This window comes from Penicillium soppii, assembly GCF_028829465.1.
Source record: "Penicillium soppii strain IBT 18220 chromosome Unknown utg000007l, whole genome shotgun sequence".
Lineage (NCBI taxonomy): Eukaryota > Fungi > Ascomycota > Eurotiomycetes > Eurotiales > Aspergillaceae > Penicillium > Penicillium soppii.
Genome location: NW_026643237.1, coordinates 1,927,621 through 1,948,248, shown reverse-complemented (window position 1 = coordinate 1,948,248; position 20,628 = coordinate 1,927,621). Strand labels below are relative to the sequence as shown.

Here is a 20,628-nt window from a genome sequence, read left to right as displayed (position 1 = left end):
TGCTATGTGGTGTCTCGGGATTGGCAGTGATTCACTGCAACATGGAATTAGGCGCCTCCTTTCGAGGATTAGGGTCATGGTCCTATGAAAGACTCCCTGGATGCATGAACTGGCCGCGTTCTCTTCTTTTCTCTGTTTTGGTTTCCTTGCATGGAGCGGGTTGCTTTGTTTTCTTTTTGTCTTTGGCTATCTCAGCTATGTACTCTACGCCCAGGTTTGGGCTGATATCCTGCAAATTGTACTATATGCATTCATCACTGGAATGACGGGGATCAACATGTGCAATTCATACAAATAATAATAACGCCACCGCGCCGATATTACAGGTAATGACAGCTAAAGATATCAGGGTGAGACCCTGCGCAGAGTTCGGATCAACAAGGTGCAAAGAAGAAAAGAGGATGCCCACAAGACTTAAGCTTTGTACAAAGTGTTCAAGAAGCCCTCTGCTAGCTTCCCGACAATACTCTTATCGGGGATGCTGCCGGCGACACCGTAAAGTGCGGAAGTATCACCACGATTGAGCACGTATGATTTGCCCTCTCGCTTTCGCTGCTCGGCCTTCTCAAGCTCTTTGCCAATGACCTCGGTCAGATCGGCGACGAGCTGGTCGACGGCCTTGGCAGTGGGGATAGTAAAGGCACAGTGAATAGCAGGGGGAGACTGCAGGGCATTGAGGTGCCATCCCTTGGCGGACAAGTCATCAGCAATATCATAGATGTCAATGGCACCATTCTTGCTGCGGAAGGCAACAACGCTAACAATGGGGTTTCCAATGACCTCCATGTGCAGGGAGATGGTCGGGTCTGTTCGGACAGCTGTTTCAAATTTCCGCGCGGCGTTGATAATCTCAGTACAACTCTTGATGTAGCCGTTCTCGCCGACGTTCATCAAGCTGGCCCAGCAGCCGGCGATGAGAGCGCCAGGACGCGAGCCCGCAATAGAGGGAGAAGCGTAGACACCGCCGGACCAGTCAGGGTAGATGAAGTATTGGTGTTTGCGGTAGGACTCGTTGCGGTAAAGCAGGACGGAGTTACCCTTGGGGGCAAATCCGTACTTGTGAGTATCGACACTGATGCTGGTCACACCGGGTTGGCGGAAGTCGAAACCACCTTGTTCTTCGTACGGTGAAGGGAAGCCGGCCTTCTTGAGGAGTGCAACGACAAAAGATCCCAGACAGCAATCGACGTGGAGAGGAATATCATGATAGACGGCCAGTTTTGATAGACTGGGGATATCGTCAACGATACCGTGGGGGAAATTGGGGGCAGATCCAACAAGTAGAATAGTGTTAGGGTTAATAAAACGGCGAACATGGGCAACGTTAACCTTGAACTCGGGCTCTGGGCATTCCACCCGGTGTAGCGTAATCTTGAAGTAGTCGCAAGCCTTAATGAATGCAGCATGTGCGGTATCAGGAATGATCCTATAAATACTCGTCAGCCCAAGCCACCAATGACCAAACCATCCATTGAAACTCACATTTCGGGCTTTTTAATACCGAGCGCCCGAGCCCTTTGCCTCGCAGCAAAACAAGCCATAAGAATAGACTCCGTGCCACCACTGGTAGTAACACCCGCACCACCAGAGTCCCCATTGAACAAAGCAAGAACCTGCCAAACAATCAGCCATTGTTCTCAAACAAACCTCAAAACCCGGAACCGTCAGTACAACATACCATAGCGACAACCTCGGCCTCCATCTTCCTCACACCCGGGAAAACATCCGGATGAATCGGATTCGCAACACCAAACTGGCCGAAAGCCTCAGCCTGCAACTTCAATAAATCCTCGCCACCATGGTAAACAGCGCCGCTCACGCGCCCATCCTCCCAACGCGTATGTTCAAGCGCAGCCAACTTGTCCAGCTCCGCGCGGACCTGCTCCGTAGACCATCCATCCTTCGGCAAAGTCAGATAGCGCGTAACATCCGGTCCAGATTTCACCAGTTTCGCCTCCAGCTTCGTAATAGCCTCGGTGACCTGCTTATCGACCTGGCCGCGGACGCCGGGCATGCGCAGGAAGAGACCGTAGCAGAAGAGCCGGAGGGAGATGTAGAGGTTGCGGATGCTGCCGAAGATGCCATAGCCGCGGAGGGAGTAGAAGGTTTTGCGGGTGTATCGTAGGATGAAAAGGATAAATAGGATGTTTTTGAGGCTAGGAGTTGTTAGGATCGTCGGCGTCTGGGGTTGGATCCCGCGGGGAATATGAACTTACAGGTCTAGATTCAGGGCTGATAAATGGGCGCTGGAGACTCGGCTGTAGCCACTGTAGCCTGCCAGCTTGTTTTGCAAAGCGATCGGTAGTATGGAGGACTTCATTGCCTGGGATTTGGGGGGTCTGGGGAGTGGCAATGAGGAGGTTGCGTTAGTAGGGACTTTGAAGATGACCGGGGCCTCGGCTGCCACATGAATCCGTGTCCGTACGTATGATTAAGAAAGTCGCTTGGGACTATAGTACTGTAGCATTGTAGTGATATTAATCTTGTATAATTGGCTTCTCTTTGAAGACACTAATCCATATATGATTTCTAATTAATTACTCCGTATAGCCTGTCTCCCAACCATTTTTTTGCCACTTTTCATCAATACTAAATCTGCGAGTACAACAAAACAACTTCAAGGAACCTTGAAGTCTGGACCAATTACGTCAGACTAAAAAAAGGCGCTGAAGAAGTCGGTAATTTTTTTTTCAACCCAAATATGCACATGGGTATGTACCTATGTGTTTGGTATAACGTATATAGATGGCCCAGGTGGCCAACGACCGCATTACAAGATTCAACGGTAAAATGTGGAATGATTGGATTATGTACGGAGTATGTAGAGACAAACCCTTAAAACCCAAAAATTCAGATGACATCAATCAAATTATATGGACCAAGTGGACAACTCTAGCCCTGAAATTCATGATCGACTTAATAATCTCATCCAATGGATCTCTTATCAAAGAGATCATAATAATCACCGAAGAAGTCATTATCAATTGAAGAAGACTGATTTTGGAATTCGGCGACGTCCACAGGGAATACATGAGTCAGACCCTGCGGGTCAAGTCCGATGTCGGTTCTGCTCCGCAAGCATGAATGTAGTATAGAACTGGGCTCATGGGGAGGAATGCCACATAAGTATGGTAATTTTTTTTCTCGCAAATACAGGACTAGGAAATGAAGAATTGGGCAATGATATACATTGGGTCATAAAAACCTACAAATCAAAAGCGTATATTGCATATATATGTGCAGTGAGAGTCTCAAAAAGGCCAAAACCCCACCTCCGCAGATGAAATTTTTCGGTTTTTTGCCGCCGAGCGAGCGAGTGTCGATTACTACGCAATAGGGATTACACCGCCCACTACATAGAGATTATGACTCTTCTTTCTTTTCCCCTCTAAAAAAGATAAATATCTGCATATTTTGGATCTTGTATCTTGATCCATAGCTTTCATCTTTTCCCTACTCAATTCCTCAAACCTCGACTTCTACCCCACCACACACACATATAACCCCACCACACAATGTGTCCCGGTGCCGACCCCGAGACCAATGGTGCCAATGGTGCCAATGGCGATAGTATGTGGTGACAAGCATTGATCATGAAATATTGACTAATTCCTCTCCAGACCACGACGGATTCACTGGCATTGAAACTCGCCAGAACCCCCATCCCTCCGCCTCCCGCAACCCTTACGGCCACAATGTTGGCGTCACCGATTTCCTGAGCAATGTCTCCCGCTTCCAGATTATTGAATCTACTCTGCGTGAGGGTGAGCAGTTCGCCAACGCCTTCTTCGATACCGAGAAGAAGATTGAGATCGCCAAGGCCCTCGATGACTTCGGTGTCGACTACGTGAGTCATTGGAGAATGAAGATTGCAATGAATATTTAAAGACTGACGGATATGACCCCAATAGATCGAGCTCACATCTCCCTGCGCCTCTGAGCAATCTCGCGCTGATTGCGAGGCTATCTGCAAGCTCGGCCTGAAGGCCAAGGTACGTTGGGTTTTATCTGGTCACGAGGACAAAATTTGGGGAATTGGTATCTAATTCAATTCTTAGATCCTCACTCACATCCGTTGCCACATGGACGATGCCCGCATTGCCGTCGAGACCGGTGTTGATGGAGTGTGAGTTATCCGTGTTTTGCCCAAAGTCAAACTTGAATTCAAACTGACTGTATCTAGCGATGTTGTCATTGGTACCTCCTCTTACCTCCGTGAGCACTCCCACGGCAAGGATATGACCTATATCAAGAACACCGCCATTGAAGTTATCGAGTTCGTCAAGTCCAAGGGCATTGAGATCCGTTTCTCCAGTGAGGACTCCTTCCGTTCCGACCTGGTCGACCTTCTGTCCATCTACTCCGCCGTCGACAAGGTCGGCGTTAACCGTGTTGGTATTGCCGACACCGTTGGCTGTGCCTCTCCCCGCCAGGTCTACGAGCTCGTCCGTGTCCTGCGCGGTGTTGTCAGCTGTGACATCGAGACTCACTTCCACAACGATACCGGCTGTGCCATTGCCAACGCATACTGTGCCCTCGAGGCTGGTGCCACTCACATCGATACCTCCGTTCTCGGAATCGGTGAGCGCAACGGTATCACCCCTCTCGGTGGTTTGATGGCCCGTATGATGGTCGCCGCCCCCGAGTACGTCAAGGGCAAGTACCGCCTCGAGAAGCTAAAGGAGATCGAGGACCTCGTCGCCGAGGCCGTTGAGGTCAACATCCCCTTCAACAACTACATCACCGGTTTCTGTGCCTTCACCCACAAGGCTGGTATCCACGCCAAGGCTATCCTCAATAACCCCAGCACTTACGAGATCATCAACCCCGCCGACTTCGGCATGACCCGTTACGTTCACTTCGCTTCTCGTCTGACTGGCTGGAACGCCATCAAGTCCCGTGCTCAGCAGCTCAAGCTTGAGATGACTGATGCTCAATACAAGGAGTGCACTGCCAAGATCAAGGCCATGGCTGACATCCGTCCCATTGCCGTCGATGATGCCGACAGCATCATCCGTGCTTACCACCGTAACCTCAAGCACGGCGAGAACAAGCCCCTTCTCGACTTGACTGCCGAGGAGCAGGAGGCCTTCGCCGTCAAGGAGAAGGAGCTCCTTGCGGCCCAGGCCGCCGGTCTCAACGCATAAGCGATTTTCCCTATTAAACAAATCCTTGCGCAGACTGATTCCCGCATCTAGCTCCGCGCACCGATCTATGTCGAGCGCGGAATAATTGATGATTTGATGTTTTTTTTTATATTTTGGACAATTTCCATGTTTGGGTTTGAAAAGTCTACCTTTTCTTTTTTTTTTGGAGACTCAAAAAGAACTGGTGTTTGGAGAGAGTTCTCTCTAATTTGTATATAAGCGCAGAAGAAGCTACAGTGACTTCATCTTCATCCAATTCTATACATTGTAGACCGTAAACAACTGTAGAGTACATTGCGTGAAAATAAAAGACTGGAAAACAAACTCTTGATCAGGACCGAAGGACACCTGCCTAGCCTACCTCCGAGTCACTGCTCGCCCCGTGAACGATCAACTGTCATCAAGCATAAGACAATCACCCAGATGCTGAATTACTGTGGCTGCTACAAGTCACTGTCAATCCTCAATCGTTCACTTTGTTGCTAGAAGATCATACAAGGCATAAAATAAATATCCAGACTCAACAAGAAGATATCCGCATCCGCCGGTCAACCGGCATTGAACACTAATATACATATAAGTATCTCAACCTGACATAGTTGCGATGCTGATGAATACCATTTCTTTCAATTTCCCCTATTATTTCAATAAAAGGACATCCCTTCAACAAGCTCGCATGGCTTAGTGGTAAAGCGCATCACTAGTAATGATGAGATCCTCGGTTCGACTCCGAGTGTGAGCATTTTTTGTTTTTTTTTGATACATCAGTATCATCGCTCTACTGTTGACTGCTATATGTTAACTACATTATAAATCTTCTTTTTTGTTCAGTCAGTAATAATTGTTCGGTTATGATTAATTGTGCTTGATAAGAGCTATCGGATTATCAAGTCGATCATTGGTTCCAGGACTAGAGTTGTGAACGGACATCTTGGCCCATATAATTTGATTGCTGTCATCTCGTTTTTTTTTAAGTTCACCCAGGCTTGTCTTGTCATATTGAACTCTGTGTATTCTGTCATAGCCTGCCTTGTTCGGTGGCCTTTGGCCCTAATGTATCATGTAAGAAGGACGATGGAGCGCACCGTTGTTCATCATCAAAGGAGAGTGTACAAGTGGGCTTCTCCGGAACTCCATCATTAGAAAGTTTACGGCAAAAGCCGTAAGTAGGCTAAAAGTTTTCTGGTAATAGCAGGGTAGCGGACGGCTTCCAAGCCCTGGAGGTTGCGCTGCGAAAGTGATCATTTATTCAAGGACACAAGGTAGGAGTATCCACACTTGAAATAAGACCAGTCCAGCATGCTTTCGGCAGCTATATTTGCCAATAACCTATTCAAAGAGCTTCGTATGTTACAACTTTGGACTCGTAGAATATGTCACTAACATACTTGCAGGTCCAACGCCATCCGGTGCTGTGTCACACACTGTAGTAATGTTGGGGTGACCAGTCTAGATCGATCGTTCAAGGAGCGATACCCGTTTCAGGTTGAGACTCGTTCGAGTCACTCGATGTCACAGTTGGTGGGGGTTGTGGCGTGCCCCCGTTGAGGAGAAATAACTCGATGGACTCCCATAGAGGTTCATATATATATATACCCACCACAATGAATATTCCACGCCGGTGCTAGTACAACATAACATAGCCATCCAGATAGATCAGAACTGTAGAAATTTACACCGAGTGATGACTCACCGATCCCTTGGTTGCTCTTCATGAACACACCTCCAAATCCAACACAGCATTTCGAACCCAATTTGCTTCAATATGGTACTTCCATTGGTGAGCCATCAAGTGCTCAACAAGAGGACAAAGGCCAAGTTAGCCATATTTCTGAACATTATCTAGTGATTTTGATGATTTTGCGCTCGGCAGGGGGTACAGGCTGATGCCTTTGTACGGTAGCTGAGAAGTCTTCTGGCTAGCCGGAAGTCTCTCATTGAACAGGGCCTGCATATAGTCAAAAGGGGTGTCAGTATGCTTTAAGTGTCTGTTTAATTTGATGTCACGTACGCATTATGTTTTGACACATAGACAGCTATTATCTTTAGATTGAATGTCTGTTTGCTGCCCAGGTGATTAATGCCACTTATTCATAGTTTCTCTAGCAGGCGGGCAGGATGACTACACCTGTAGGCCGTTTTAAAAGTAAAATTAGTATATTAGACCTGCTCAGTATTGAATGGAAGTTATTGGCATGTATATGTGTTATTGAAAACCTATACTCCATACTCCATACTCCATCCATACTATAATAGGCATTAACTAGGCATTGTAGTGTTAAATTTGTGGGTCAGGAGGTTTATGCAAGTCAAAACGGGGTAATTTCCTCTTGAAGATATTGAATATCATGTTTGTTTTTCTTCGGAAAAAAAAAAGAAACAGCAGAACAAAACAAATCTAGAACATTCTCACATACTCCGTAGAAATAAATGTCATGGCGCCATTGAAAAGGGACCGGGAGTGGGAAGTAAATTAAAGCGATGTGGTTGGTCAACGCTCAGGCCAGCTGTCGTTCTGTCTTTGACTTGTTGACCCATTCCTCCTTCTGGTCTTCGACTGTGTCAATTATTATCGTTGCCATCGCGCCTTTCAGTCAAATGTATGTATCTTGATCTACTTTCTCATTGAATTATATTCAAACATCTCATTGTCCTCGAAACATGTCTTACTAACTGGAATTCGCGCGTCAGCCCTCAAGATGCGTTTCACGTCGCTCGTCACTCTTCTCCCTGCCCTGGCCATGGCCCAGGAGCAGGTCCCTCTCGCCGACCGCGTGCAGGGCTGGTTCAACCAGGTCAAGTCGTACGTGCCGACAGCAGCTCCCGTCGCCCCGATCGAGAAGCTGGCCGAGAAGATCTCTGAGAAGAGCGTCACCCCGGTATCCATGAACAACTATCAAAGCATCCTCACTCCCGGCCCCAAGGAAGAGGACTGGTTGATCTTCACCACTGGTGGCAACAAGACCTGTTTCGGTCGTTGCGCCCAGGCCGAGAAGGCCTTCAAGGTAAGCCCTCTTTATCAGCACAATGCCGCGACGCGTCTTCACCCCAAAATGAGACCTGACCATTATCACTAGGAATCCGTCCTCCTCTTCTCTGCTGACCCCACCTCCCCTCACCTCGGATACCTGGACTGCGAAGCCAACCAGGTTCTGTGCGCCGCCTGGTCCGCCAGCGCCCCATCCGTGCAGTACTACCAGGTCCCCAAGGAACAGCCTGCTGGCGAGGAGCGCGCTCTCACTCCCCTCCGCACCATCTACCTCAACTCTACCACCGTCACTCCCGAGACTATCTACGAGATTCACTCCAAGAAGACCTATGAGAAGGTTTCTCCTTACGAGGGTGCGCTCCACCCCGTTGACGGCTTGCTCGCCAAGTACCAGCTCAATATCCCTCTGGGATACATCATCTGGGGCCTCGGCGCTGTTCCCAGCTGGTTGTTCATGATCGGCATCAGTTTCTTCAGCCGTACCATGATGTAAGTCGACTCGTGCTGTTTGTTTTGTTTCTTGTCTAACCTCGGAATTAGGAGCCGTCGTACGGGCCCTACTGGCAATGCCCCTCGTGCTGCTCCCGCCGGTAGCGCTAACTAAGTAGCCTTTTGGTTGTTCTTTACGGTTGTATATAATAAGTGATAGTGTATTGCGATGAATCCGATACACTTCGGTTGGCTTGCGTTCCTTGTTGAGCAATCTGTGTCGGGTTCAGGGCCTTTTCGATCTAGGCTTGTTTTCAGCTACTTTTTTAATAAACCTGTCCCAGGTATCTAGACGTTGTCATCATTGCTAGGGCACGTCGATGGTTCCTTGATACCAATCTTCCAAAGTTGTGTTCAGATGTAGTAATATGCGCCCGAGTAAACCCCCTCCCTGTCTTCTTCTATCACGGCTTTTGCCTTCTCTCAAGCCAAGGCCTCGTACATACCCTTTATATGACGGTTGTACTGGCTACTCCTGGCCTTCATATCAGATCTCGGCGATTCCTATTTTTCTTGTCTTTGTCGTCGGCTCGCTGTTTGGGGAACGCTCGATTCGGAAAATGTATAGCCTAGCTTAAATACTAAAGGAGCCTTAGAAGCAGAAGCTCCCGTGACCTAATTAGATAGAGCGCATGACTTAAGCGACCTTGGAGCTGTTTGAGGTAGAGAGAAGTAGTTAATTATACTAGTTATGTATTTAGATTGTATATGGTGGGTTATTTATTGTAATAGTTAGTTTATGTTAACGATGTGTTAATTTACGAACGCTCATGTAGAACAATTGGTTAGTTCATCATGCTTATAGTTATCTCCTTGTAAGAGGAATTTCTATGCAATAGAGAGTCTTGAAGGCTGTAGGTTCGAGTCCTACCATGAGCATTTTTTTCCTTCGTTTTTTTTTCTTTCTTTCACCTAGCCAATGACCTCTCCGAAGAGCTAGAACTTATAAAATGTAGGGTAGGAGTTTATCACTATATATACTTGATAATTAAATAAATAGGGTAGTACTTAGGAATATTGTAGAATAAAAATATTGAATAGGAAGGGTATAAGTATGTATGTATATATTCGGTTTGTCATTAGGCAGACTTTCATCAATGAAATCTTTAGTATAACTATTGCTGTTGGCTAGCCTCGTTTTAAAAGATTGTATGATAGATTTGAGTCTAAATACAGTATATAGGTTTAACGAATTTGAAATATAGATGCCCCCGTGGCCTAATTGGCTAAGGCATATGACTTGTTCGTATCCCTATGCCAAAAGTAAAAACGTATAGATTACTAACCTCCTCTTAGCTACTTACCGAATTTCTCGGAAAAGAATATCATAAGATTGCGAGTTCGACCCTCGCCGGGGGTTACCTTTTTTTTCTTACCCCCAAAAATTGTTGTGCCGACTTCAAAAGACTCTAATTTGATTAGAAAAATGCCTTTTAAATTTTTTTTTTGGATTTCTTCCTACTTTCTTATGTTGAACAAAACACCTACAACCTTATTTGTGGCAACGACAAAACTACGGAAGATCGGGCCTTATTTTGCCATAAGTAGGAAAAGCAAGCATCTTATACAACATAAAACGAACTCCTCATGTTGAATCAATTCTTATTGGATTTCTCGCCGACATTGTACAAAACTCATCCCAAAAACCTAGGATCTGGCAATTTACTGCTGGCTATATTGATATCTGCAAGGCTTTCTTTCACATTCGGACCGGAATTCTGCTAAGGGACTTCTGAGTATATCTTTCAAGTTTCTTATAGATTCGCATAATCTATTTTCGCAACTAACCAACAACAAGCTACCATCCGATGACTAGACAACACACACATTTAGGCCTCCGGCGCTTAAGGCACAGGCTCGTTGGCAAGAACCCCGGTAGCACTTGTCTCCAGCCTTGGGAGCACATTCGCTCAAGTACCACTAACTAAGTGACCTTTTAGTTGTGCTTCACGGTTGTACATGATACTTTGGTTTGTTCACATTCTTTGTTAAGCTAACCTGTGGAGGTTAGGGCCTCTTGGATCTAGGCTTGTTTTCAGCTGCTTTTATCTTTGTATAAAGTTATCCTAGGTATCTAGAAGTTTTTATGATTATTACCTAGGTGAAACCTCAATAAAGCGGTCATAATGATTAGTCCTGGCCTCTATACCAGACCACCAGGGACCATTGATTGTGCGGAGTACCCCGTACAGTATAAACATAGAACGATTGATTCATGCGATAGTCATGTTATCCCAGAAGCCTAATTAAGGAACGGATTCTTGAGGTATTGCCTGGTTGTCTGGCTAGAAAAAGGCATATATGACTTCTAATGTCTTGCGAAATACAATTGAAGCAAAAACGTAATAACCTCTTCGAGTTATTATTATTTTGATAGTGAAAGGCAGCCAATCAGCAGAAACACATGCTTCCCTAGGAAGGACTATGAAATAAGACACTTTAAGAATATGTCCCTGAGTGAGTACTTCATAGGAGGCAAGAAATTCTTTTGTCGAACGAAGTTTTGTTAGGGTAGGATATATGGAGCATTCATTTACCACTAATACCTTATTTTCCGGAAGCCGATATAACTATCCAATAAGGATTCATAGGAGCTTCTAGGCAAGAGAGGAAAAGGTATCTATATCTCTTAGCCATGGTGGCAAGTAGGTTTGATTATTTTTCTATGATAGTGCTATTGATTGACCTAAGAATATGGCTTGTAGTATGGTGGAGAATGTAAGAGAGCCCCTAAATCGGGGACGTAATAGCAAGTCTAACGTTCTACCATTGTGAAGCCATAAGCATTAGATCATAATCATGATCTTAGATGAATTCCAAAATAATAGTCTTGGACATAATGTACATAGAGCGCTTTCTAAATCATCATGTCATGGTTGAACTCCACTCGCATACCGGTAATCTATAAACACATCAGCCAACAGACCTCTCAACCTGGGAATTCACTAAACCATACAACACACCTATTGAGGCTTCGAGCACTCAAGGTACTTCTCACCACGCTTGCAAGGCTCAGCAGCAAGAACCTGGCAGCATTTATCACCCGCCTTAGAAGCGCAGTCACCCGAACCGTCCTTCGAGACAGCCACGATCTGGCTACCGTCGGAAAGCTGCTGACCGGCCTTGAAGGGAGAAGAGCCACAGTAATCGGCGCCGTAGCCATATTCGGACTTCTTCCAATCACAGCCCCAGCCACGGTACACGCAGTCGAAGTCGGCGGCATTCACGCTCGCAGATGGTGCCGCTGACGAGGTAGAGGAAGGGGTGGCGGTTGAGGAGATAGAGGATGAGAGCGAAGGAGATGAAGATGGAGAAGTCGACAGCTGAGCCGAGGCCACTGCGGCCATGAGAGAGATGGAAACGAGCTTGAATTGCATTTTGATGGGTTGATTGAAGAAAAATCTGAGGGTTTGGGAGAGATTGTTTGGGAGAATCAATTAGTATTATAAGACTGGGGCAGTGAAGGGTTGGGATCTACATGTTCTCGAAACAACGATAGATCTACATCTGTTATGACACTTGATGCAGGTCCGGATGCACGATTTCAATAGTTCGGAGGGTCTGGTGGGTGCGGGACTCTCAGCCGTCTATCTCTTACGACATGAAGCAATTGATCGACCAAACCTTGGAGGCTAAGCGGCGGAGTTTCTCGGGTCTCAGTTACGGAAATTGGGAGATCTACTCCGTACCGATCGGTTCATGAGAGCTGATCGTCGCGGTAGTATTAGACATTATATACTATCTAATTGATGTGGGTGTATAACTTCGCATTAGTCTAAGAACTGTGGCAATGATTTCGAATATTACTTCATGATCTCTCTCTACATATGTACAAATATTTTTAAATTCTATTTTGTATATTGTATATAGTTTGCTTAATGTCTACTCCGTACATAGGTCTCGTTTGATGTGGGATTTCAGTGTTTTAAAGTGCTAGGCTGAGGCTCTACCTGTTAATCGTATACACCGTTGCGATTTTGATACTTTCTTTCTGCTCTGTTCTTCGGTCATATTGACCTATTGATATTTTTTTGTGGTTATTTTCCTTTGTCTTTTGAGACTAACAAACAGAACAGCTTATTCCCTCAATCCTGTAATGCCTTGAGATGTTTCTGTAAATTAATCTTCGACCAAAGCAAAGCGCAGTTCTCCCCTGTTTTGTATTTTCTAAACTTTTTTGAAACAAAATGAACTGAAATCAAAGAAGCAGAACTTTCGATCCTCCTCAATCTCCCAGAATACCTCTGAAACAAGAGAAGTCGCGCAACCCAAGAAGCTTCTTCCCATCATCATTCATCAAATTGAAGCCAGCGAAGCAAAACTTCGGAACTTCACCCAGAACATTTCTCCATGAACGGAGTTCATGGCCAGGCAATTTGTAAGATCTCCATATTACGGCAACTCGGGCCAGTTGTCTTGGGCCTCCGTGTGACGGTATCGTCGGCAAGGCCCGCAGGCTCGCAGCCCGCAGAGATTGCACTCGTAAAGATCAATAACGACGACACGAGGACATCCAGGGCAAGCGACATGCCCTGCAGGCTGAGTCCAAACTCGGTCATGGTGGCACAGACGTCGCAGCACAGCGGTAGCATTGAGCTGACGCAAGGGTAGTTGTTCCTCGGGAACATCCCAGGTTTGCAATGCCAAACGTCTTTCGGCCATAGCCAAAGCAAACCCCAAATTCCCACCCAATTGTTCGCCCATTTCTTGCAGGACCGGGTCCTCGGCGGGCTCGGGGATATGCACACAGTTGCAAGTCTTCCACTCGGCCCCACACTTGTAACAGTATTGGTAGCCGCATAGACAGCTAGACATTGGATGTTAGTATGATTCACCGAGACAGAGACAAATACACTTACGTGATATGGTCACAGCCCCATTTGCGCTCGACGAAATAGCGACAGGAAGAGCAACGCTGCCAGCCCAACTTTTTTGCAAGTTCGAACAATGTATCGTCCCCTTTGTCACAGCACCAACCAGAATGAGCGGCTTTCTTGCAAATTTTGCAGGTTTGTTTATTGCATGCCGAGCACAAACAATTTTGCGCCTGAACATTGATTGGGGGAATGTACTTGCTGCACTTGGGATCGTGGCAGTAGGTCCTATCTTTGTCATTGTGCTCAATAGCCTTATCCAAGTAGCCAACCCAAATCTCATCACTGAACATGGTCATGTTCTGCTTGAGTGGCAATTCTTGACCACAGCAACGGGGTGGGAATAAGACCTCCTCTCTCAAACCATGCTCGAGCATGTGAGTGGCACAATTCTGACAATAGGAGTGTGAACATTTGCTTGTCATCACATGTTGCTCAGAGAACGCCTCACAGCAACTGGCACATTCGGTAGTCGGCTCCTGGGAGGGCCAAGACACCTCCCAATCAAGATCGTCTTGCACATGGCTATGTCCCGAGGAAGCGGCCACCACTGACTGGGTAGCGGTATCCCCCAAGCCTGAGTGGACCGGAGAAGTATGTGAAACCGAATCTGCAACGGGAGAACCTTGGCATTCTGACCAGGGAGGGGAATACCCCCAATCGGGGTGGACGGGAGAAGAATGTGAAACTGACTCTGCAATAGGAGAAGCTTCCCACTCTGGCCAGGGAGGAGAATACCCCCAACCCGAGTGGACGGGAGAAGGTTGCCTCAAAGTCTGGGCAGTAGGAGATGGAAGGGATTCTTGCTCCACAGGGGGAGCCACTGGTGCTTCCTCCGGAAACCAGGGCTCGTCATCTGGCACCACCGGAACGGGAGCAATCACGCTATTCAAGAAAGACCGAATACCTGGCATGTCGAGCGGTAGGTCGCTATCGTTTAAGTTCACACGGCGAAGCAATCGATGCATCACGGCCTCAGACAGCTCCTGAAACATCTCTGGTCTCCGGAAGATTGCCCGAAACTCGTCAATATGCCGTATGCGCAGTTGCAACTCATTTCTCCTCTGCATGAGCCCGGGCTTCAGGTGACTAAGTGGGGTCACTCTGGGCTTTCTGTATTCGCCCACCTGCTCCAACTCCTCGATTTCGTCGATTTGTTCTAAAATTGGAGTCAAAATAGGCCAGAGAGTGTCTTTCTCATCAGACAACTGGATGTATGTACGAGTCCATCGGCGGATGATTTGCTCATCGGTTTCCTTGGTATACTAGATGGACATGTGAAGCGTTAGAATTGGAGTTGTATTGGATCGAGCCAGGCGCGCAGCTGGATTCCAAAGAAGGGTAACTCACTCTCATTTTGCCAAGATGAGATAAATCAAAGAGGCAGATTTGGATCGAAGGTAGTGAGCTTTTGGAAAACCACTCCTGGGCTGGAGAATGGTCAGCGCGGTTGTCTCAACAACTGACAAAAGCAGAAGAATGGATAGAAACGACCAGGCAGATCAAATCCCGGTAAATTGAATCCCGAGGAATAATGACTTACTTTTTGTGTTGGAGAAGTCGAATGAACGCTGAACGAACTGATCGAGTGACTTGAAGCCTGTCTCGGATACTCAGAAGAGTCAGTGAGTTGTCCAATTAATAGATGGAAGAGTGAAGAGTTAAAAGCAGTAAAAGAACCCACCAAGAAACAGGCTAAGGGAGGCTCAGAGTGCAAGGTTGTGAAAGAGTTGACGAGGTACAGACCAAATGATAGCCTGCATCAAGGGTTGAAGGAGAAATGTTGAAGGCTAGGAGAGTCGAATGAAGAGAAGAAAAGATCGTGCCTAAAGAAGCTTTTATAGAACGGTTTGTACGGGGGGAGAAAACCGAGAGAAAAGGGAATGTGGTCGTTCAAGAGAAACGAGAAACTAAAAGAGAAATAACGTGGTTGAATACCTCACTGAATGCACTCTACTACAATCTGATGGCTGTATAAAGATTGAAGAGCCCAATTTTGACCGTGAGACTTCGTTTGCGGTATATGTCTATGTTTGACATTCACATTAGGAAACAATATTCTTTTCTCTAGCAACGGTATTTCTAGACCTTGGGAGGGTTCAATACTCGATTATATGAGGTTGGGTACAATATAGGGAAACGGGTGACTCCACTGAGCGGGTCTTTAGGTTTGATATTGATCTATACAATTTGTAAGCTTATATGAAATTGGACATTCCTAGGTACCTAGGTAGTTGAACGTTGAAATATCCTATCAACATCAGTGTATATGTAGATGATTGTATTTGTCTGTCAATTCCGTTGTGGTCAAGTCGAACATTTCAACCAATATAGATCTATCAAGGATCAGCAATATATGCAAGGTTCTAGATCGGGATAGATCGAGATCCTGAAATGAATTCGGGGTAAAACTAGGATGATCCATGGAACTACCTATTCAAGTGGCCCCTGGATAGTCATACCCGCTGATGTCACAGCGTATGTATGCTTTGGCAGGACAGTACGACTTGCACTTTGTTTTCAACCTTCTACTCTCAATGACCTCAACCTCCACCCCATCTACATCCCTACATTTAACATTATAAGCATCAAAATGCCGCTCCGCCTCGGTATCCTAGGTGCCAATGCCGCAATTCAGAAAACATACCTCCCAGTCCTCCTCACTCTCAAAACCCACTACACCCTAAGCGCAATCTACGACCCAAATCCAGAACTCGCGAATCAATGCCAGTCAACATTCAACATCCCGCACAACCTCCCAATCACCGAAATCCTCAACCACAAAGAAGTCGACCTAATCCTCAACCTCCTCCCAATGGAATACCACGAACAATATACCGTGACAGCCCTCAAAGCCGGCAAACACGTCATGGTCGAAGTGCCCCTGACAATGAGCATCCCAAGCCTTCGCCGCATCCGCGAAGCCATAAAACAAGCTCAAGAACAGCACCCAGCAACAGCGCCCAAGGTTGTCGTCGGCTGTGCGCGCCGCTACGCCCCTTGTTTCACAGATGTCTTTAAAAAAGAGCTCGCAGACCTGGGCCGCATCTACTACGCGCGCTGTCGCCATATCGCCGGGCCAATGAACACAGGCGGGAAACCGGCCGTCCACAATGATCCCGAGCAATTCACTGCACTGTTGGAAGATGTTTTTGGCGACGATATCACTCCCAACCGCATTGCGTTCTGCCGATACCTGGGTATGCTGGGGTGCCATGATCTATCAGTGATGCGGGAGTCGCTCGGGTTCCCGGATGCTGTTTCCAGCGTTGCGATTACAGATCCGTTTTACTCTGCTGTTTTTCACTATACAAATGACAGCAGTGGCCATCCTTTTACACTGTTGTATGAGGCGGGTGTTGATTCTGTGCCGAGGTGTGATGCCCACCTTACTGTTTACGGTGCGCGGAAGACGGTCAGTGTTCAGTATGATTTTCCGAGACCGGGGGAGAAGATTAGCACCGGAACTTTTGTGAAGGTTGTTGTTGAGGAGGCGGAGGTGGAGGAGAATGGGGCTGGGGGTGTCAGGCGGGTTAAACGTACTGAGACGGTTAGTACGTGCGAAGAGGCTTATGAGCGAGAGTTTCTGGCTTTACATTCTCATCTTGTTGGCGGGGAGGCAAAGACGACAGCTGATGATGCCGTTATGGATTTACGGTTGTTGTTGATGGTCTTTGAGCATTACAACCGCCAATGTGGAACTATCAGCACGCCACTTGGTTGAGAGTGATGCAAGAAAGAAAGTCTAAGGATTTTTTTTGCCATGGAGTTATCATACAGTCCCGTCTAAGTTGGTCCGGACTCATCTAATGCAGGTTGTTGCGGTGTCGTGGAGTCACAAAACTGATGGTCTACTCATATCAAGTTCTAGCAATCCAACTTGTTCAATAATATACGATTTTCAGCTAGATGCAGGTGGAATTGCCTTACCGCTTTCCCTTCTTCTTATTCTTTTTCGCGTTCGACCCTCCAACCTTCTGCTGTTGAGCGGGTGACTCTTCAGCCTTCTCGGCCTTCTCACTGACAGGTCCACCTTGTGTAAGAGCCGCAGCACGCTGCTTACCCTTCTTACCCTTGGGACGGTAAGAGGAGCGATCGCGGATGGGCAGCCAGCGTTCAGGATCAGGCTTCTTAGCGGGATCGAAGTCCTTTGGCAGGCGAGATTTCCGGACACGCTTGTTGGCGCGGTCATCAGGGCCTGCGGCACGCTTGCGCGCACCCGCGAAGGCAGCGGCGGCGGCGGCTGCAGAGGATGCAGATGGCGCGATACCTGCGGATTCAAGGGCTGAGACATCGATGTCACCGATCAATTCGCTGACGGACGGTAGCTGGTCCAGTTGAGATTCTACCTGCGCGTAGTTGAGGGTTGCCTGGGAGGCGACATATCCTGCAACAGAAACGCGGTCATCGGCATCTTGCTTGTGCAGTGTGCTGAAGAGTTCACCCGCTGCGGCAAGATCGGCGCGGTCTTCGGAGTGCAGGAGGGAGGCGGCTGCGGCGCGGATGAGAGATGCTGGGGCTTGGGGCTGTGAACGCCAGTAAGCGGCGGCTTGGGCGAGGGTTGTGCGAATCTGCAGTTTGCGGCCTTCGAGCTGATATAGGGAGACCAGAACGCTGAGCAGGCCGGGGCTGAAGCGGACAGACTGGTCGGTTTCGGAGATTGACTCTTCCAGACTGCGGAGGGTTCGCTCGATTGCTGTGATGGCGGAGGTAGTGTTGCCGTTGCCGACGTAGAGCTGCACCACTGTTAGGAGTAGGCCGAGGTCTGTGGGTCGGCGTTCTAGCAATGGGGCGATCTGAGAGAGGGCCTTTTGTCCAATTTGACCGCGTGCCTGGGCCGCGGCGTTGTAGACGGAAAGGAGGTTCGTGGCGGCATCGGTGGATGGGGTTGGGCGTTGTGACAAGGCCCGGCTCGTGGATCGGATGACGCCATCGTATTTCTGGACTAGAAGGTCGGCGGCGTGAGAGTTACCGACGATATCACGGTCTTGAAAGTCGAACAGCCGATCGTTCTTGGTGGCATCTGGGGTGTTGTGGAGGGCTTTGTATAGGATGTAGGGGTTGGCTGCAGTTTGACGGGCGAGCACAATGTTGTTGCTCGCAATCTTCTTCGTTGATAATTCAGAGATGCTGATACATGTTAGTCATTTATAGTAGTGCATATATTTGCAATGCCTTACTTGTCAATGGAGATATCTTTGAGAACCGCCTCGGCCTCTTCCAACTTTCCAAGTTGGATAAGCACGTAGAGTTGCTGGACCGAGATTGGCAACAGCTCTGCAGCCTTATCTTCAGGTGAAAGGTCCTCCGATGTCCGACAAATATCTATGAAAAATGTCAGTTGAGCTCAAGCTTTCGGGCACAACGTAGGGTTCTGACTTTGAGCTCGGTTGAGCAATACCTCAGCCTGCTTGAATTCTCCCTTTGCAATGTTCAAACAAGCTGCATTGTAGGTTGTTTCAAATGACTCCAAATCCTCTCTCGACAATCGGTTGTGGCGCACGAATTCCGGCTCTCCTTTCCATTGTAGCTGTGCATCGGTGGCCCATGAATTGATGTTCAGGTCGTTAATTTCGTGGCTGTGAGAGGTCGTATCTCGGGAAAGTTGCTCATAAAGCTCGGCTGCCCGCTTGAAATCCTCGGCACGATAGCGCTATAAAATACATGTGTTAATAATGGTCCCCGAAACATCACAAAGGAAAGTGTTGAGCGCCATACCACTTGCGCTTCCAAGTGGCTAGCACCACGCCCAGCAGCCGCTTGAGTTACAGCTTCTGTAGCTTGCTCCAAGTTGCCGCACTTGTATGATGCATAGGCATATTCCAGAGCAGCGCTTTGCTTCAGCGCACTGCCTCCGGATTGGAATGTCTTGAGGGCCTCCTCGTAGCGGTCGAGTTTTAATAGAGCAATGACCTTGATGTGCTGAGCTTTCAAATCGGACTTGGACTTAGCGAGAACGGCATTGCACGACTGGAGGACTTCCTCGTGGTCGTCAATCGACGCCCGCTGCAACAGCGATGCTAGCGATTGCGCAACCATGGCGGGGGTTGGTGGGGTTTCGGGGATTGGGTGAGAAGGATGGCAAGTGTAGATCTCTATTGGAGGATCAGATCGTGAGCTTCGTCCAAAATGACACGATTGCAGATTTCCCCGGATCAACTGATATCAAACGACCAATGTGCGGAAGTGGTCTTTCCCAATCGGGTGGATTTCTGCGCCCAAGGCCTTATGCATCACCGTAGCAGTCACGTGCTTATCAATTAGCCAGTTGACTGGTCATTAGGCGGTAACCGCTGTGACTGATATTGCAATACACGGTCAGAAACCAAGCGCTTACAGACGACTCATTATCAGAAGCCGGTAATGTTGTGAAACCAGCAGATTCGCTACTAATATCAAATCCAGTCTTGCCCTTCCTTGTCTCTTTGTTCACATCAATGCGGCTAAGTAGAAACCTTCATGGTTCCCCATTCGCCTAGGAGCACCTTTGAACAAAATACCGCTGATAGTTAAGTATCTCCTAAAAATGCCCGAGAGAAAAATTCTTCGACCGGTCCTTGCCTCCATCCCGTCTCGGGACTCGTTCTAGAAGATGCTAGAGAGGATCATTTGGCCGAGCGTTTAAGCATTCCACAAGATTTCATGTGTCATTGCCGTAGATTACAATGACTCAAACGCTGGGTCGTGAACTCTATCTAGTATGATACAAAATTAACACGAAGAAGCAGGGCTTGTTTGTAGAATAACCAGAAATGGATGAAAAACAATGTGGTACAGAGGATGACGTTCCACGTGCCGACAGGGGATATCCCTGGATTCAAAAAAAAAACGACAATAATGCAACAGCTTTCAGTTCGAAATATCAAGTATCTGCAGCCATGCAATGTACAGTCATTCAAAGAGAAGGTCACGATATGATGATCATGGATCTATATAGCCGAAGCCATAGCAACGGGCGGAGTGGGACCGTGGACAAAAAAGAAGCCAGTTGCAATTTAAATCATTTCAATTCCAACAATTAACTCACTGTAAGAGGACCTCGGGAGAATATAGCCGAAGAGCTCGACTCGATACAAAAAAAGTATAACAGTGTGATGAATCGCTGCTTGCCGACCGACAGCATAATTTA

At 47.4% G+C, this 20,628-nt stretch overlaps 7 protein-coding genes across 7 annotated transcripts; 3 read left to right on the top strand and 4 right to left on the bottom strand.

Moving 5' to 3' along the window:
* Positions 1 to 414: 414 nt before the first annotated feature.
* On the bottom strand, positions 415 to 2,320 carry N7529_009998 (sphinganine-1-phosphate aldolase DPL1; the record flags this gene model as incomplete). Its single annotated transcript, XM_057245525.1, has 4 exons — positions 415 to 1,426; positions 1,483 to 1,613; positions 1,679 to 2,156; positions 2,217 to 2,320. The coding sequence occupies 4 exons, from the start codon at positions 2,318 to 2,320 to the stop codon at positions 415 to 417; spliced, it is 1,725 nt and encodes a 574-aa protein (XP_057093788.1).
* Positions 2,321 to 3,515: 1,195 nt separating this feature from the next.
* On the top strand, positions 3,516 to 5,147 carry hcsA (homocitrate synthase; the record flags this gene model as incomplete). The annotated part of the gene is made up of 5 exons (XM_057245524.1): positions 3,516 to 3,570; positions 3,621 to 3,847; positions 3,912 to 3,992; positions 4,059 to 4,126; positions 4,184 to 5,147. The coding sequence occupies 5 exons, from the start codon at positions 3,516 to 3,518 to the stop codon at positions 5,145 to 5,147; spliced, it is 1,395 nt and encodes a 464-aa protein (XP_057093787.1).
* A 2,699-nt stretch (positions 5,148 to 7,846) lies between these two features.
* On the top strand, positions 7,847 to 8,740 carry N7529_009996 (uncharacterized protein; the record flags this gene model as incomplete). Its single annotated transcript, XM_057245523.1, has 3 exons — positions 7,847 to 8,152; positions 8,225 to 8,625; positions 8,677 to 8,740. 3 exons carry the CDS (start codon positions 7,847 to 7,849, stop codon positions 8,738 to 8,740), a joined length of 771 nt encoding a protein of 256 aa, XP_057093786.1.
* A 2,848-nt stretch (positions 8,741 to 11,588) lies between these two features.
* On the bottom strand, positions 11,589 to 12,002 carry N7529_009995 (uncharacterized protein; the record flags this gene model as incomplete). The annotated part of the gene is made up of 1 exon (XM_057245522.1): positions 11,589 to 12,002. The coding sequence occupies one exon, from the start codon at positions 12,000 to 12,002 to the stop codon at positions 11,589 to 11,591; it is 414 nt and encodes a 137-aa protein (XP_057093785.1).
* A 1,015-nt stretch (positions 12,003 to 13,017) lies between these two features.
* N7529_009994 (BRcat and Rcat domain-containing protein) lies at positions 13,018 to 14,855 on the bottom strand (the record flags this gene model as incomplete). Its single annotated transcript, XM_057245521.1, has 3 exons — positions 13,018 to 13,432; positions 13,485 to 14,764; positions 14,850 to 14,855. The coding sequence occupies 3 exons, from the start codon at positions 14,853 to 14,855 to the stop codon at positions 13,018 to 13,020; spliced, it is 1,701 nt and encodes a 566-aa protein (XP_057093784.1).
* A 1,237-nt stretch (positions 14,856 to 16,092) lies between these two features.
* N7529_009993 (Gfo/Idh/MocA family oxidoreductase) lies at positions 16,093 to 17,223 on the top strand (the record flags this gene model as incomplete). The annotated part of the gene is made up of 1 exon (XM_057245520.1): positions 16,093 to 17,223. The coding sequence occupies one exon, from the start codon at positions 16,093 to 16,095 to the stop codon at positions 17,221 to 17,223; it is 1,131 nt and encodes a 376-aa protein (XP_057093783.1).
* A 202-nt stretch (positions 17,224 to 17,425) lies between these two features.
* N7529_009992 (signal recognition particle subunit SRP72) lies at positions 17,426 to 19,538 on the bottom strand (the record flags this gene model as incomplete). The annotated part of the gene is made up of 4 exons (XM_057245519.1): positions 17,426 to 18,629; positions 18,680 to 18,824; positions 18,879 to 19,152; positions 19,218 to 19,538. The coding sequence occupies 4 exons, from the start codon at positions 19,536 to 19,538 to the stop codon at positions 17,426 to 17,428; spliced, it is 1,944 nt and encodes a 647-aa protein (XP_057093782.1).
* Between the last annotated feature and the right edge of the window lie 1,090 nt (positions 19,539 to 20,628).